The sequence below is a fragment of the Vigna unguiculata genome, chromosome 8, assembly GCF_004118075.2.
Source record: "Vigna unguiculata cultivar IT97K-499-35 chromosome 8, ASM411807v1, whole genome shotgun sequence".
Taxonomy (NCBI): Eukaryota; Viridiplantae; Streptophyta; class Magnoliopsida; order Fabales; family Fabaceae; genus Vigna; species Vigna unguiculata.
Genome location: NC_040286.1, coordinates 7,235,870 through 7,249,872, shown reverse-complemented (window position 1 = coordinate 7,249,872; position 14,003 = coordinate 7,235,870). Strand labels below are relative to the sequence as shown.

The window sequence follows — 14,003 nt, the reverse complement described above, 5'->3', positions numbered from 1 at the left end:
GAAAAATGATGAGTCTCTCTCCATTGGCATGTTGAAACGGGCTTAGTATGACTATAATCATGAATGGAATCCTCTAGATAATTGTGAAGTCAACAAAAGTTGAAGACATACGATGTATGGAAACATAATCAGAAGAAATATGAAATGCAAATTGGAAAGAAAAATTTTTGAACTTTGATTATTTGTCCTCAATATTGTTACAAGGAAACTACATATAATTAGCTTGTTTTGTTCAAGGATCATTTTTCCTTCATTAATTGGCTACAAAGTTCTGAAAATAAATAGATTCAGCACTTGTTTTCAAGTGAAAATATAGACAATGTCTTATATATATATATATATATATATATATATATATATATATATATATATATATATATATATATGTATGTATGTATGTGATGTATGTGTTCACGGGGCACTTTGAGGATTTTGTAAGCATCTTTGACCCAAGGTTGTAGATGTAGTGAGCGTTGCATGTCAATTTTGTAGCAAAGATTTTGACAAAAAATGATTTCATATTAGTATTTGGGAAACATAGAAGGTTAGATTTTTTTTAGGTATCATAATGTATTTTGACATCTAAGCTGAACTAATATAAAAAAATTTGAATTTATTAGTTTAAGTAATGGATCATCATAAAAAAGATGAATATTCACACATAGTAACTTACAATAATTTGTTTAATTATTATCATAATGTGTAGATTTTTTTTTTAATTAGGATTTGTTATCTCATGTGCAATTTCAATGGGTAAATTTTTTCTGAACTCAATTCGTGACTCTATTTGTAATTTGTCCTACTTTGTGCCACATTCACAATCTCTCGGTTCTTATGTGACCTGTTGTATTCCATCAAGTATAGCTACCTTCACTTCTCCATTTATGTTTTTATTTTGATTAGGATTTTTAAAATTTTTTAATTTTAAAAAAATAGATTTAAAAAATGGTTGAATTAGAGGTTAATTTTAAAAAAAAAAATAGATTTAGTAGTGTGTTTTTAGTTATTTGAAGTGTTATTTGGAAAAATAAAAAAATAAATGTTATTTTATTTTATTTTTGCATTTGTTGAGTTAAAAATAGATATAGTATTTTGTATTAAGTTATTTTAGTATAATTTGGAAATATAAAAGTAAATTTAATTTTTTTTTTGAATTTGTTAAATAATTTTTTTTATAATAGTGATTTTGGAAAAAACTTTATGAATTATAATAGAGGTAATAAAAGTAAAAATAATTAATATATAATGTTTGAGGTGGTGGTGTACTATTTATTTTTTTGTGTTTATTGAATATAAAATTAAAAAAGTATGTGGAAGTAAAAATTTATATTTTTTTATATTTTTTTTACTTTGATTTCTTTATAAGAATTTTATTGGTCAAGTGTTTATTTTTTTACACAAATAAATAATGTAAAATTTATTGTTATATGGTGAAATAAAATAGTAACTATTAACTTCAAAATATAAAGTTAGAATTTTTTTTTTAAATATTGTAATAAATAATCGACCAAAAATTTGGTTGAAATTAATTAGTTTTGTTTTAACTTGAAATTTTGTTTTTGTAATATATGTGTTTTTTAATTGAAATTTATAAAGTATAATTGAACATAAAATATATTTATTTAATGAAAGACATCACAATACCATAATTGACATAATTATAAATAAAATTGACATAATTGGACTTTCACTATGGAACTTGACACCATCTTCACATTGCATCATTTGACCATTGGAAAACAAGGCTCCAAGAAAGGAATTTGAATAGTTCTCTTGGGTGTTAATGCCAAAGTGTTCCATGTCAGACAATTGGATGTGTTGATCTTTTGATAGTGGTGTTTTTATGCAATACCAGAGTACACTAACTTGGTTTTGGAGTTTTTGTATTTATAGGGGAAGTAGTTGTGGGTCTTGGTATGGATTCAAATTAGGTGTATAGGACCTGGTATCCCAATAAAGGTGATACATCTTTTCATAGTGGCAGAGTGCATCTTAGCCCATTAATATGTAATGTGAATCAGGGCATGCATTGTAAGACTACTTACCTTTTACAATTCAAGCTAGTAAAAAATTTGGCACGGTATCCCAATGAAGCTAATACATCTTGTCATAGTTTCAGCATGCATGTGATACCATTAATGATTACACTGTGTATGACCATGTGTTCACGTATTTGTCAGTTTTTGAAGTGGTCAAATTATGTATTTTTATTGACACACTATCCCAATATCATTGACAAGTCTTGTCGTAATGTAAGGGTGCATATGAGACAATGTATTTAAAATATGCATAAGCTTTTACATGGTGAAATTATATATATTCCTTGACACGTTAACCCAATTGAAGTCTCTATCAGCTTTTATAGGGGTGAAATAATAAATCAACCTTGGCACAACCCAATATCATTGACAAGTCTTGTCATAATGACAGGGTGCATGTGAGGCCATGTATTTAAAATATGCGTAAGCTTTTGTAGTGATGAAATTAAATATATTCCTTGGCACGTTATCCCAATTGAAGTATCCATTAACTTTTACAGGAGTTAAATAATAAATCAGCCTTGGCACAACTCAATAAAGTTCACAAGTCTTGTCATAATGATAGAGTGCATGTGAGGCCATGTATTTGAAATATCTTGTAGCTTTTACAATGATGAGATTAAATATCTTCCTTGGCACGCTATCCAGTTGAAGGAAGTCAGTTTTATTTAAGCTTGTGGTTCCTTAGTTTGAAACTTGTGGAGTGTTCTAATACAAAAAATAAAAATGGTTTGGCCTCATCTTGCCAAAAAAAAAAGGAGTGAGAGGGGTCATCCTAAATTAAGTAGAATTAGGACTAAGATGGACATTAAGGAAGGAAGACAATCAAGAAAGAGTTTCTATTGTAGAATTCAAGGACACACAATAAATCATTGTCCTAACAATCCTGCACTTAGACGATCCACATCGAACTACTTACTTTATGTTATACTTTTAATTGTGTTCAATAAATTTATCCTGATTCAATTCAATGGTACATCTTTTGTTATTATCTTTTATTGTTACTTATTTTACATAAACCAAAAACAAATAACAAAATTATTTAAAATACAATAATGAAATGGTTTTAAATTATTTTAGTAATTTCCTTCATTTTTAAATTATTTTTTACAAATTTGCATTTTTTTTTCACTTCTTGCACATAATTCTATTTTATTAAATATATTTATAACCTTTTTTTCTACTTTGATATTTCTTTTTAAACAAATTTAATTACAATTATTTCCTATATAATTTTAGGTTTAATAAATATAGTTAATGTTCGCTGCCTTTATTTTCAAAACAATATTATTTAACAAATTTTTAATCAATGTATATGTTGGAATTTATTTGCTTTAAGAAAACATTGCTCCATTACAAATTACTACAACAAAAATTCTTACCATATAAAAAAACTAAGTATACAAATCAAATTATTTTTTGTACCTTTTAATATACGATTTTTAAAAATTACCAAAAATTAAAAGAAAACTATAATTTCAATATTTATAAACATCTAATAAAAAAATTAATAATACACAAATTAAAAAATAAACTTTAAAATTAAATTAACTTTTATATTTCCAAATTACACCTAAAATAATTTACTACAATACTAAGTCTACTTTCACATTATTTTTTTAACTCAAGAAATTCAATGAAAAATTTAATTACATTTATTTTCATATTTTTCAAATAATATCTAAAATAACTTAATGAACAATACTAAATCTATTTAAAAAAAATAAACTCAACAAATTCAAAAAAAAATAAATTACATTTACTTTGATATATTTCCAAATTACCTAAAATAACTTAAAATGTAATAAGAAATCTATTTTTACTATATTTTTTTAACTAAAGAAATTTTAAAAAAATATACCTTTTTAACCTCTAATTCAACCATTTTTTAAATCTATTTTTTAAAAAATAAAAGATTTAAAATATCCTAATTCTAATTTATTAAAAAAAAAAACAGTTGAGAATTCGAATCTCGAAACCTAATTTTGACTGGGAATTAAAAAAAATATTAGCCACACAATGTTGCCACTTTCACCATATTTTATATTTTGTCTGAATTAAAATATATTAAATTAATAATTTTTAAATTAGGTTTGTTATTTTAAATCGAAGATGTTAGTTCTTAGTATTTATTGGTGGAAGACTTTTCCACGATTCTTTCTAAACCCTCCAAATTTACATTATATCTCATAAATATCAGTGGGAGAAGTTGAATCCACACTCTCTGGGATTTTTCCCTTCCAACTTTACTACTGAATCAACCTTAAATTATGTAAATTAACACAATAAGTTATTCATGATTTCTCCATATTGGACGACACCTCAAGATGAATATTATAATTTTTGAATAAAAATGAGTTAAACTCATCTCCAACCTATTACAATGTTCATCTATATTCCCTAAATTTTTACTTAAAAAAAAACATAATAAAGATCCATAGAGACATGTTTATATTAAAATTATCAACAAAATATTGTTATACATACATACATACCTATTTGTGTATATCACTCGTATGTTTTTTTTTTTTTCTCAAGAAGAATAAACTAAGATTTTTTTTTTCTTATATTGGGAAAATTGTGTCAATTTACAACTGACCAAGAATATAGACATGAAGGGTAAGATAGAAGTGTAAAATCTACATACTTATATAGGAATTAAGATTTTTGTATGTTTGAATGTTGAATCCTATGCAAGAACAAGATGATCACCATCTCTTACAATATCTATGTCATCAATTTGAGCTCCTTCTGTTGTCAATATTTTGGTCGGAGAACAACCAAACTTTTTGGCACCAATTCGTAGCAATTCCTCAATAGAATCTGGCAAAAATATAAGCTTCTTCGCACCTTCACCTTTCTCTGGACAACTCACTGTTATTCTGGCTGTTACTTCCTCTTTAATTATTTGACCCACTTGAGATGAATTTGGAGAATCCGTTGAATCTCTTGATGCTGAAAATCAAATTATAACTTAAACTCACTGTTTTCACGAAACTCTAAATATAAACGACTTAAATAATGATAATATTCAGATTCACCTATGGAACCATGCAATTAATTTATGTTTAAGAAGATTTTAGGTGAGTTTGTTTGTATTTATTTATTTTAGATGAAATGCAAAATTAGGGTTCAGTATTCTTACCAATAGTAGTTTTTTACATATTTTTTAAAATAACTTTTCTGTCTTTATTTGTATGTTGGTTATCTTTTTTCAACTTAATTTAAAGTTCATTTATATTATTGAAGATCTTATTAATCCAAATTATAATATATAAATTGGAAATACTTTTTTATTCTTACTGTGCTGATTTGTTAAGAGTGAATTAAATTTAAATTCAATTTCTTATGTGATTGAATAAATACTAGCAATATTGAAATTTGTAGCAAATACAAATGTTATGTTTATCAAAATTTGTAGAAGATGAAAATCTAGTAATTGAAAATTTTTAAACTAATTTTTTGTACTATAAGTGTACGCTACACTTATTTGTTAAGTAGTTTATAAATACAAAATGATAGAAATACACATACTAATTTTAATTTTTTTTATAAATCAATCCTTAATATTATTATTATATGTTAATTTTAATTAATATATTTTTAGTCTTTCATATTCAATTATTTGTTTTAGTTTATATTTTAAAACATTTTCCAATTAAATTCAAAATAGAGAAATATATCATACGTAAGAAGACGTCGCACTTTCATTATGTTAATAGAATAGTTAAAAAATATAAGAATATCGTCTTTCAATACCAATATTTTCAAAATTAATGTAAAAATGATAAAATAAATAATAAAATTAAAAAATTAATTATTAATTATGAATATTTTGTGTCATAAAAAGTAAAAATAATTTCTTTTATCTTGTTAGTTGAATAGGAAAAAGGCGCGCGCGCACACATATATATATATATATATATATATATATATATATATATATATAATAATTATTGTGTAAAAGGCACATATATAATAATAATAATAATAATAATAATAATAATAATAATAATAATAATAATAATAATAATAATAATAATAATAATAGTAATAAATAATTTTTAAGTATAAAATAAAAATAAATGTATAAAAAAAATAGAAGTTAGCGTTTTAAAATTTATGTAGTGTCAAAAAGACTATTTGAAGAAGTTAGCGTTTTCTGAAACACTATAAACTAGAGGGGAAAAAATATCTAATTTATCAAACTCTACAAATAAGGTCAAACAAGCTTTTAAGTTAATAAAACAAGGTTTAAATATATTTTGCCAAACATAACTAAAATTGTGTTGATTTTATTGAATTTTCAATACATTTTTGGTTTATCTAAATGTATTACTGAATAAGATATGTTGTTTTATAGGAATTCGTCGTGTTGATTATACATATGTAATGGTGTATTCATCTATTTCAAGCTATTATTTTTAAACACGATGTTAAAATATTTGTTAATTTATTTGGTTAAATATGTTTTTAGTGTATAAATTTGAAAATAGAAGTAAAATTTGTTGATATTATAAACTTTGATATATTTTAATCCTCAATCGTAAAAATTAAAAGAATATAGTTATTTTAACTCAATAAAGTTAATTATTTTTTGTGTCAAATGATATTCTAGGCTGACATTTGAGTTGAAAATTTTCAAATGGTATATATAGCTCAAACATTTGCCTGAAATGTCATTTAGCACGTCAAAATAAATTCATCCAATTGGGTCAAAAAGACTATATCTATTCATTTGTAAAGTTTGGGTACCAAACTTTATCAAAGTTTGGGACATGCACAAATTCTAATTTGGTGTCCAAATTTAGACACTAAAAACATATTTAACTCTAATTTTTTATTCAGCCATTTAAAAACATGTGATGCATATTTGAAAAAAATTGTTTAACTTGACCTAATTCTTTAAGGATGATTGGTACAAGATGGATTTACTAAAAAGTTGGTTAATTATATCCTAAGTTGTATTGAGGTAGAAAAAGTATGAAAGAATCTGAAAGATAAATGCATATTTACCATAATTTGCAGATGACATGATTCCGAAAAAGGAATTGTGGAAAGGGCTGACCCTTCTTCTTTGATGTTTATCAAACCACTTGAGTTCTTTATTAGGTGGTTTGTTGGGTTGGGGAATGGCTGGTATTGTGGGTTCACTTTGACACCTACCAACAATGGATGAAATAGGAGGAAGAGGAGCATTTGGTTTATTGTTGTGTCCCATTTTCTTAAAAACGTTTAGTATTTCTTCATGACATTGATGTTCTGCTAAGGATCTTGCAGTCAACCCAATACTATCTTTTCCATCAATGTCTGCTCCTAATTCTACAAGGTACTTCACTATTTCAACATTTCCCTCACACACTGCAGCATGTAGCAGTGTGGTCATTTTACTACCACTTTGTGTCACTTCCACTTTACGTTCAATAATTTCCTTTAGAATTTCTAGGTTGTTTCTCTCAATAGCCAATCGTGCAAAATCAACTACATCATCAGATGTTATTTCTGCACCATTTTCTAAAAGAATTCTCATCACAGTTTCATGTCCACCCTTAACTGCTTCCCATAATGCCGAATTTCCTTCCAGGTCTGCATAAATAACAGTAGTTAAAGACAACATCAACTAATAGCTCAAAGTATGCATAATGTGAAAAAAGTTGTCACAAATGAAACCAGAAGGTGTACTAGATGAAATGTGAGGTTTTTTTTTCAAAGAGGAAAGACATGGGGAGATTCAGCACCAATAAGATGTGAACACAAGTTCATATAAGAGACTATGATGTCACTTTCAATCCAAAATTTTGAGATAATGAGTTTATGAATCCTTTTATTTATATACAATAATTATTCTTTTAAGGTCGTGGGTTTAATCATCCCTATTAATAATTTGGAGAAATAAGATTAGTTTGGTAGATTTAGAAAAGAGGGTGGAAGAGATCATGGATTCTTAACGACAACTAACATTTGTCCATAAAAAAAGAAAAGAAAAATAGTTATCTTTCTCCATTAAGTGTGAATATCTCGATACTGGGACACCTTCCTATCTTTTATAAGAGGGGATACATTGGAAAATTCAAAATCAATGAGTTGTGAACAAGTCTATATACAAGACCATATAATCACTTCTCTAAAATCATGAGTTTATAGGTTCTTATATTTGTATACTAGTCAACTTTTTATCTCATGTGTGACTTCCAACTCACCTTGAATCCTAACAATATAATCATTTAGCTTTGCATGGATAGAGTAATTAATGTCATGTGCTAAGGAAAGTGAGAAGTATTATCATTTGATGATTTATATAATAAGCAAAAACTAACTTTATATTCTTTAGCAATCCAAAGTTGAATGTTTCTGTCACTTTTGTTTTCTTCTTTTAGCATTCATGTGTTGGAAGTTGTTGACAAAGAACATTGCTCATTTGAAAGCTAGAACATTTTCCTTTTAGCAGTGATTGAGTTTCAGAAAAAGTGTGTACCTTTGATGTTGGGATTTGCTCCATGTTCTACTAGCACAAGTACACAATGGTCATTTCCTTTGCAAGCTGCAATATGCTGTTACATGTGAAAGCAAAATATTGTAAGAGTCCATAGTAGGTTTAAACATATGTATATGTGTTCATATTAGAGGAAATCATATTTGCTAACCAATGCTGTCTTTCCATTCTTATCAGGTTCATTTGGATCTGAACCTTTCTTTAACAATTGATTCAACATAATATCATCACCTCTACTTGCTGCAAACAATAAACTAATTGGCAAATCCATTTTTCCCCTAGCCAACATTGCTTCTGCTTCTGCCACAATTTCTTGCATAATTGGACCCCCAATTTCATGTAAATGCTGCACTAAGAAATAAATCATGTCAAAATAACATTTACAATCTCCTACATGGGAATCAAATATTTGTTGACTCTTAAACATGATTTTGATTCTATTCACATTTATAAAATTTCACTTCAACACAAAGGAACTATGTTTAAGTCATGTAAACGGTTAAGTCATGGACTTTAAACTTAAGTCAATTTGTAAGGTAAAGTTTGTTTCAACACATATATTGTAAATCGATTTCACTTTAGTCAGTGTAGGACTTCCAACACATCTTGTTATGCCGAGACATATACATATCACATTTAATGCCGCTCTGATAAGGATGGTGAAACATAGAACCAACAAATAACAAGTTTTGTTTGGATACATGTTAAGAGGTAAATTTTAAGTCTAACTCAATCTTACAAAAATGATTTGTAAAGTGAGATTTACACCTATTTATATATTGTAATGGACCTTATCTTTAGTCGATACGAGATTTTTAACACAAGCAAAATTACACATTATATTGTAAAATATCACATCAACAAAATATTTTCTAGAATTCTTTTATAAATTTATATTCTCTTGTGATATTTTAAGATGCATGCAGAGGAATATTAATAAATAAATATGTCAAAGGGCCAATTATTGAAATACAAGTACATTCTTACTTAGAACTCATTATGAGAACATGTTATGCTAAAAATTTTAAAATATTAGGCAATAAAGTTGGGATTTAATAGATTAATTGTGCCTCCACTAAAAGTAGAAACGTTTTAGTAGTTTGATTTATATAACCTATATCATTGAACTAAAACCAAAATGAATGTGTACATAGCAAACATCATAAAAGCCTGAAACTAAAACCCTAATCTCTAAACTTTAAAACTAAACAATACTAAGTAGAAATAAAAAGAAAACTTTCATAAAAGCTCAAGAGTTTCACATACTTGGAGAAAATTGTTTATGATCATTGTTCCATCTCCAACATTTGAATGAGTAAGATTTAGAAACGTGGTTCGATTCAAACGTAAGATTTGACTCAATCGCTTGGTTCGGACTGTGAACAATTGTGGCCTATAACACAAGACTCCTATTTCACCAACTACATCTCCTTGCCTTACTTCTCCAACAATCTGGTATAATTAAACGCATGTTTTGTTAGTCATAGAATCAAAATTTTTCGTGAAATCATATGAAAGAAAACAATCAAAATAAACAAACGTACCTGTTCTAATCCATTGTTGTGAGTGATCAGATCCTGTTTGTAATGAGAACATCAAAATTAGCTTGTGTGTGTATGTGGAATACAATAGAATAAATTATAACATAACAAAGTAAAAAAAAAAAAAAAAGTAATACAATATCTTACAGCAGCTCCTGTAACGAATATGTAAAATTCTGTTGGTGCTTCATTTTGCAAAATCACATCTTCCTTTGGAGGAAAATACTCAGCCTTCATCTCTGTGACCTTCAAATTTTGATATACAAGCATAGCAAAATAAAACATTTTATTTATTTAAAAGAGAAAGAATAACAAGAATCAATGCAATTAATTATTCCAGAGTCCTTTCATTTAACAACACTAGTCTCTCTTCCTACAAAACTTCTTAATCACCGATTATAAACTAAAAGTCACTTCTAAAAATATTTTTCACCCGTAAGTGCTTTTTATGAGAAAACCAATGTAACACCCTAAAATTTTTGTCCTTCTATGTTCCACCAATTGGGCGAAAGATTAAACAAATCATTTATAGTTGTTTGAGCACATATAAAAAAGGGTTGTGGGAAGCACTAGTAAAAATATAAGGTTCCATGTTTTTGGCCTTATAAAAATAGGGACAAGAAGACCAGAAAGAACATTGGAAGAAATTGTTGTAAAAATAAAAATTGTAAAACTAATATCACCAAGTTAATGGGAATTAGATTTCATATGTCAATTACATGTATATTTGTCCTACAAATACTATAGTTTGAATCAAGAAATGGTGATAAAATACAATAATAAAATCAAAGTGTTCCATAGTTTTTCTTCTTGTTATTTCCCTAACTTTGCATTCTTCGTATGACTCTGTGTACAAGTGAAATATTGTCCTAATAACAGTTGTTAACAAAGATCTCATGGTGAATAACATCTCTGAAAATTTGGTTTCTTATTGAATCAAATGACATAGTTTGATTTATGTAAATGAGAGATTTCCTAGTGTGATAAAGTTTTTGTTGTTGCCCTTCAAATTTTCTTCAACCAAATTATGAGAGATATGTATTTATATATAACAATATGATCTAAATCATGTATGTAATTATGTACAACATAATTACAGAAAATCAATTAGCTTAATTTTATGAGAATAATTCTGAACCTAATAACAGGAAATCAATTAGGTTAATAATAGGAAAATAATTCTGATTTGACATAATGCAACAAGACATGACTAACACAAAATATTACCAGTTGAAAAACCAGGTCATTTGACACTCCATGAAATAAGTACACTTTGTCGATAAGTGAAAAGAATAAGTAGTGTGCGATGCTAGACTGAATGGCTTTTGGAAGGGAATCAATAATCTCTTGTTGTTGTAGTCCTTCTAAATCAGTTCTATATCTCATAAGCAAATGAGCAAATATTTGTTCTTGCAAACGAGGAGGCAATCGATTCCTACGAGCAAAATTTGAGGCATATTGGACAGTGTCTCTCTGTTATGACAAGAAGAAGCAAACACTTTCATAGATAATCATATTACATTCATAAAAACCTTAAAAACCTTCACCTAACCGAATTCACGACCATCAATAATTTCTTAAGGACAATGCTTTCGTGCTCCTTAAAAAAACAAGAGTTTTGGAGCCCTTCTACATAGATTCAATGCAAACATGTCATATCTAAAAATTTTAAATGATGTAAATGACATGTTTCCATTTAGATTCACCCATAAGTGTACCAAAACCCCCCTTTTTCTTGAAGGGCACAGAAGCAATGCCCATTTTTTAAAACCTTACCTTACTTATAAAGGTTAACTATAAATAAAACAAAGGATGAGGAATGAGAAGATAAACTTACATATCTTTTAGTTCTTTCGGTCCAATGGACAACCATGTTGGTCATGTTGCCTATCAAGTACGAGGTGAGTCCAAGGTTGAAGAGCATATAGAAAATGGCAAATATCATTTCTTTTGTATTTACAGGATGTAGATCACCATAGCCAACTGATGCAAGGGTGACTATGGACCAATACACAGATATTACATACTTTCCCCATATAGTTTGGTCGATGGTTGAAGGAATAATTGAAAACCATGTATTTTTTGGATTCTCTCTCGCAGCAAGAAAATAGAAAAAACATGCTGCAGCATGCAGTGAGAATAGAGTAACCTACAATGGTATAAAATAGGTTGTTTTGTCATGGTCTACAAAAACTTTACCAAGAAATTAATCCATTGCAGTATATAAGTAGGTACTTACACATGTAAGCTTGCAACAACGCACCCAAAAGTAGCTATAATTTCGATCCTTTTCCAATCTAACACATGAAGAAATAAATAATTATAGTGGTTCAGAAGAAGAATGTGAAATGTTCATTCTCTGATACATAAAAAAATTAGAGTTATGGCATTACCTTGCAAACATAGCACTAACTCGATGGAGTCGCCATAGTCGGAGAACATTTAAGTAGCTGTAGGACTGAAGAGAAGGTGGCAACACACTGCGAACAACTTCATATGGAATGCAAGCAATGACATCCAAAATCAACCATGATTTTGCATATCTCAAAGCAATGAGTTTGTGGTCATCGATTAATAGATAAGTAGACTTATCAAGGTAAGCAACGAAAAAGGTGATTACAATGTCAGCTGCAAAAAACCCGTTTACAAGATTGTCGGTAATAGCTAGGGCACCCTTTGATTTTTCAAGGAAACCAAATTCAAATGGACATATCCAAGCCGTGTAGAAGACCAGTATTAGCAGAAACTTGTTCCATAGCCTGCAAAAACACTTTTAACCTAAGTTTCAGGTGGGTTGATAAAAAAAACATTATGGATGAATGTCGGAAAATTGAACCTGTAATTATGATCGTATGGAGAGATGACATGACGACCAAGCTTTGGTCTCCGACTACCGTTGTTCTGGGCAGTGGCACCGAGAGAAGGAAGAAGAACACCGGTGAGACTGTATTGGCTACCATCTTCCCTTCCCTCGATTTCTCTCTCGTTTACATCATGTTCATGTTTTGCATCATCACGACCACACAATCCAAACATCTTCTTGGTCTTCCTTCTTCGGCTTGATGATATCGTTTTCTTCTGTCACACTTTTGCTCGGAAAAAAGAGAGACACCATGTGTCTCTCCCCTCGTCTCTACAAATAGGAATTGCTATAATAATTTATCTTCTGCTTCCCTTCCTCTTCTTCCCCTTCTTCTTGGTTTTGTTGATTGGCGTAGCTTAATAATGCCATTTTTTACTCTGTGGCATCGATCAATCAATTATAAACCAATATATATATAGAATATATATCTATGTGACGAGGCAACACCTAACATGTTTGCATGCTACTTTCTTGGTTGTGTCTCCATTTGGCACTGCCTTCAACAATAATATAGATTCATGAACCTAACTTTTTGTTAAAATCCTGATTCTTTGCAATACGTTAACATGCAACTCCACCTACCTAACACACATGACCTAAATATACTGAAAACAAGATTTATTTATATATATATATATATAGGAAAAAATTTGTTTTTCTGCGAGGAAAATAAACAGTTTCATATATGCTATGAAAGAAAAAAATGAGTTTGCGAAATATTTTGGACGAATTCTTATTTTCTAAAAATAGGTCATTAAGTTATTGACGTTTTAGATTTGTAATCATATATACGTAGTGTTTTATATTTAATATTTTTTAAATTAATTATATATTTGAAATTTGTGCAATATGGATATTAAAACTTAAAGATTTGTATGCAATATTTACTTTCTTTCATAACTTGTTCTTCACATCTTTTTGTTGCAAATTTAGGTGAAGATATTAAAAGTTGTCATTGTAAGTAATAATGACAAATTTATGTGTAGATACCTAAAATTCTATTATAAGTATTTAGAGATAAATTTTGGTTTGTTTTTTCTTTATTACATACAAAAATATATATTAAT

General features: G+C 28.0%; 1 protein-coding gene across 1 annotated transcript; it reads right to left on the bottom strand.

The window, feature by feature from the left end:
• Window positions 1–4,554: 4,554 nt before the first annotated feature.
• On the bottom strand, window positions 4,555–13,247 carry LOC114193959 (potassium channel AKT1-like). Its single transcript, XM_028083968.1, has 12 exons — window positions 12,910–13,247; window positions 12,467–12,832; window positions 12,313–12,370; window positions 11,911–12,222; window positions 11,301–11,546; window positions 10,221–10,319; window positions 10,077–10,109; window positions 9,799–9,984; window positions 8,684–8,878; window positions 8,515–8,590; window positions 7,056–7,625; window positions 4,555–4,994 (listed from the first exon to the last, which is right to left on the bottom strand). The coding sequence occupies exons 1-12, from the start codon at window positions 13,107–13,109 to the stop codon at window positions 4,729–4,731; spliced, it is 2,607 nt and encodes an 868-aa protein (XP_027939769.1). The 5' UTR covers window positions 13,110–13,247; the 3' UTR covers window positions 4,555–4,728.
• Window positions 13,248–14,003: the final 756 nt, after the last annotated feature.

What these genes read in the sequence shown, in the direction of transcription:
- LOC114193959 (XM_028083968.1), bottom strand. Translation starts at nt 13,109, where the DNA reads ATGTTTGGATTGTGTGGTCGTGATGATGCAAAACATGAACATGATGTA. An exon ending in ACAACAATGGATTAGAACAG is followed by an intron (nt 9,985 to 10,076) that starts GTACGTTTGTTT and finishes TAATTATACCAG; the next exon opens with ATTGTTGGAGAAGTAAGGCA. An exon ending in AGAATGGAAAGACAGCATTG is followed by an intron (nt 8,591 to 8,683) that starts GTTAGCAAATAT and finishes CACATGTAACAG; the next exon opens with CATATTGCAGCTTGCAAAGG.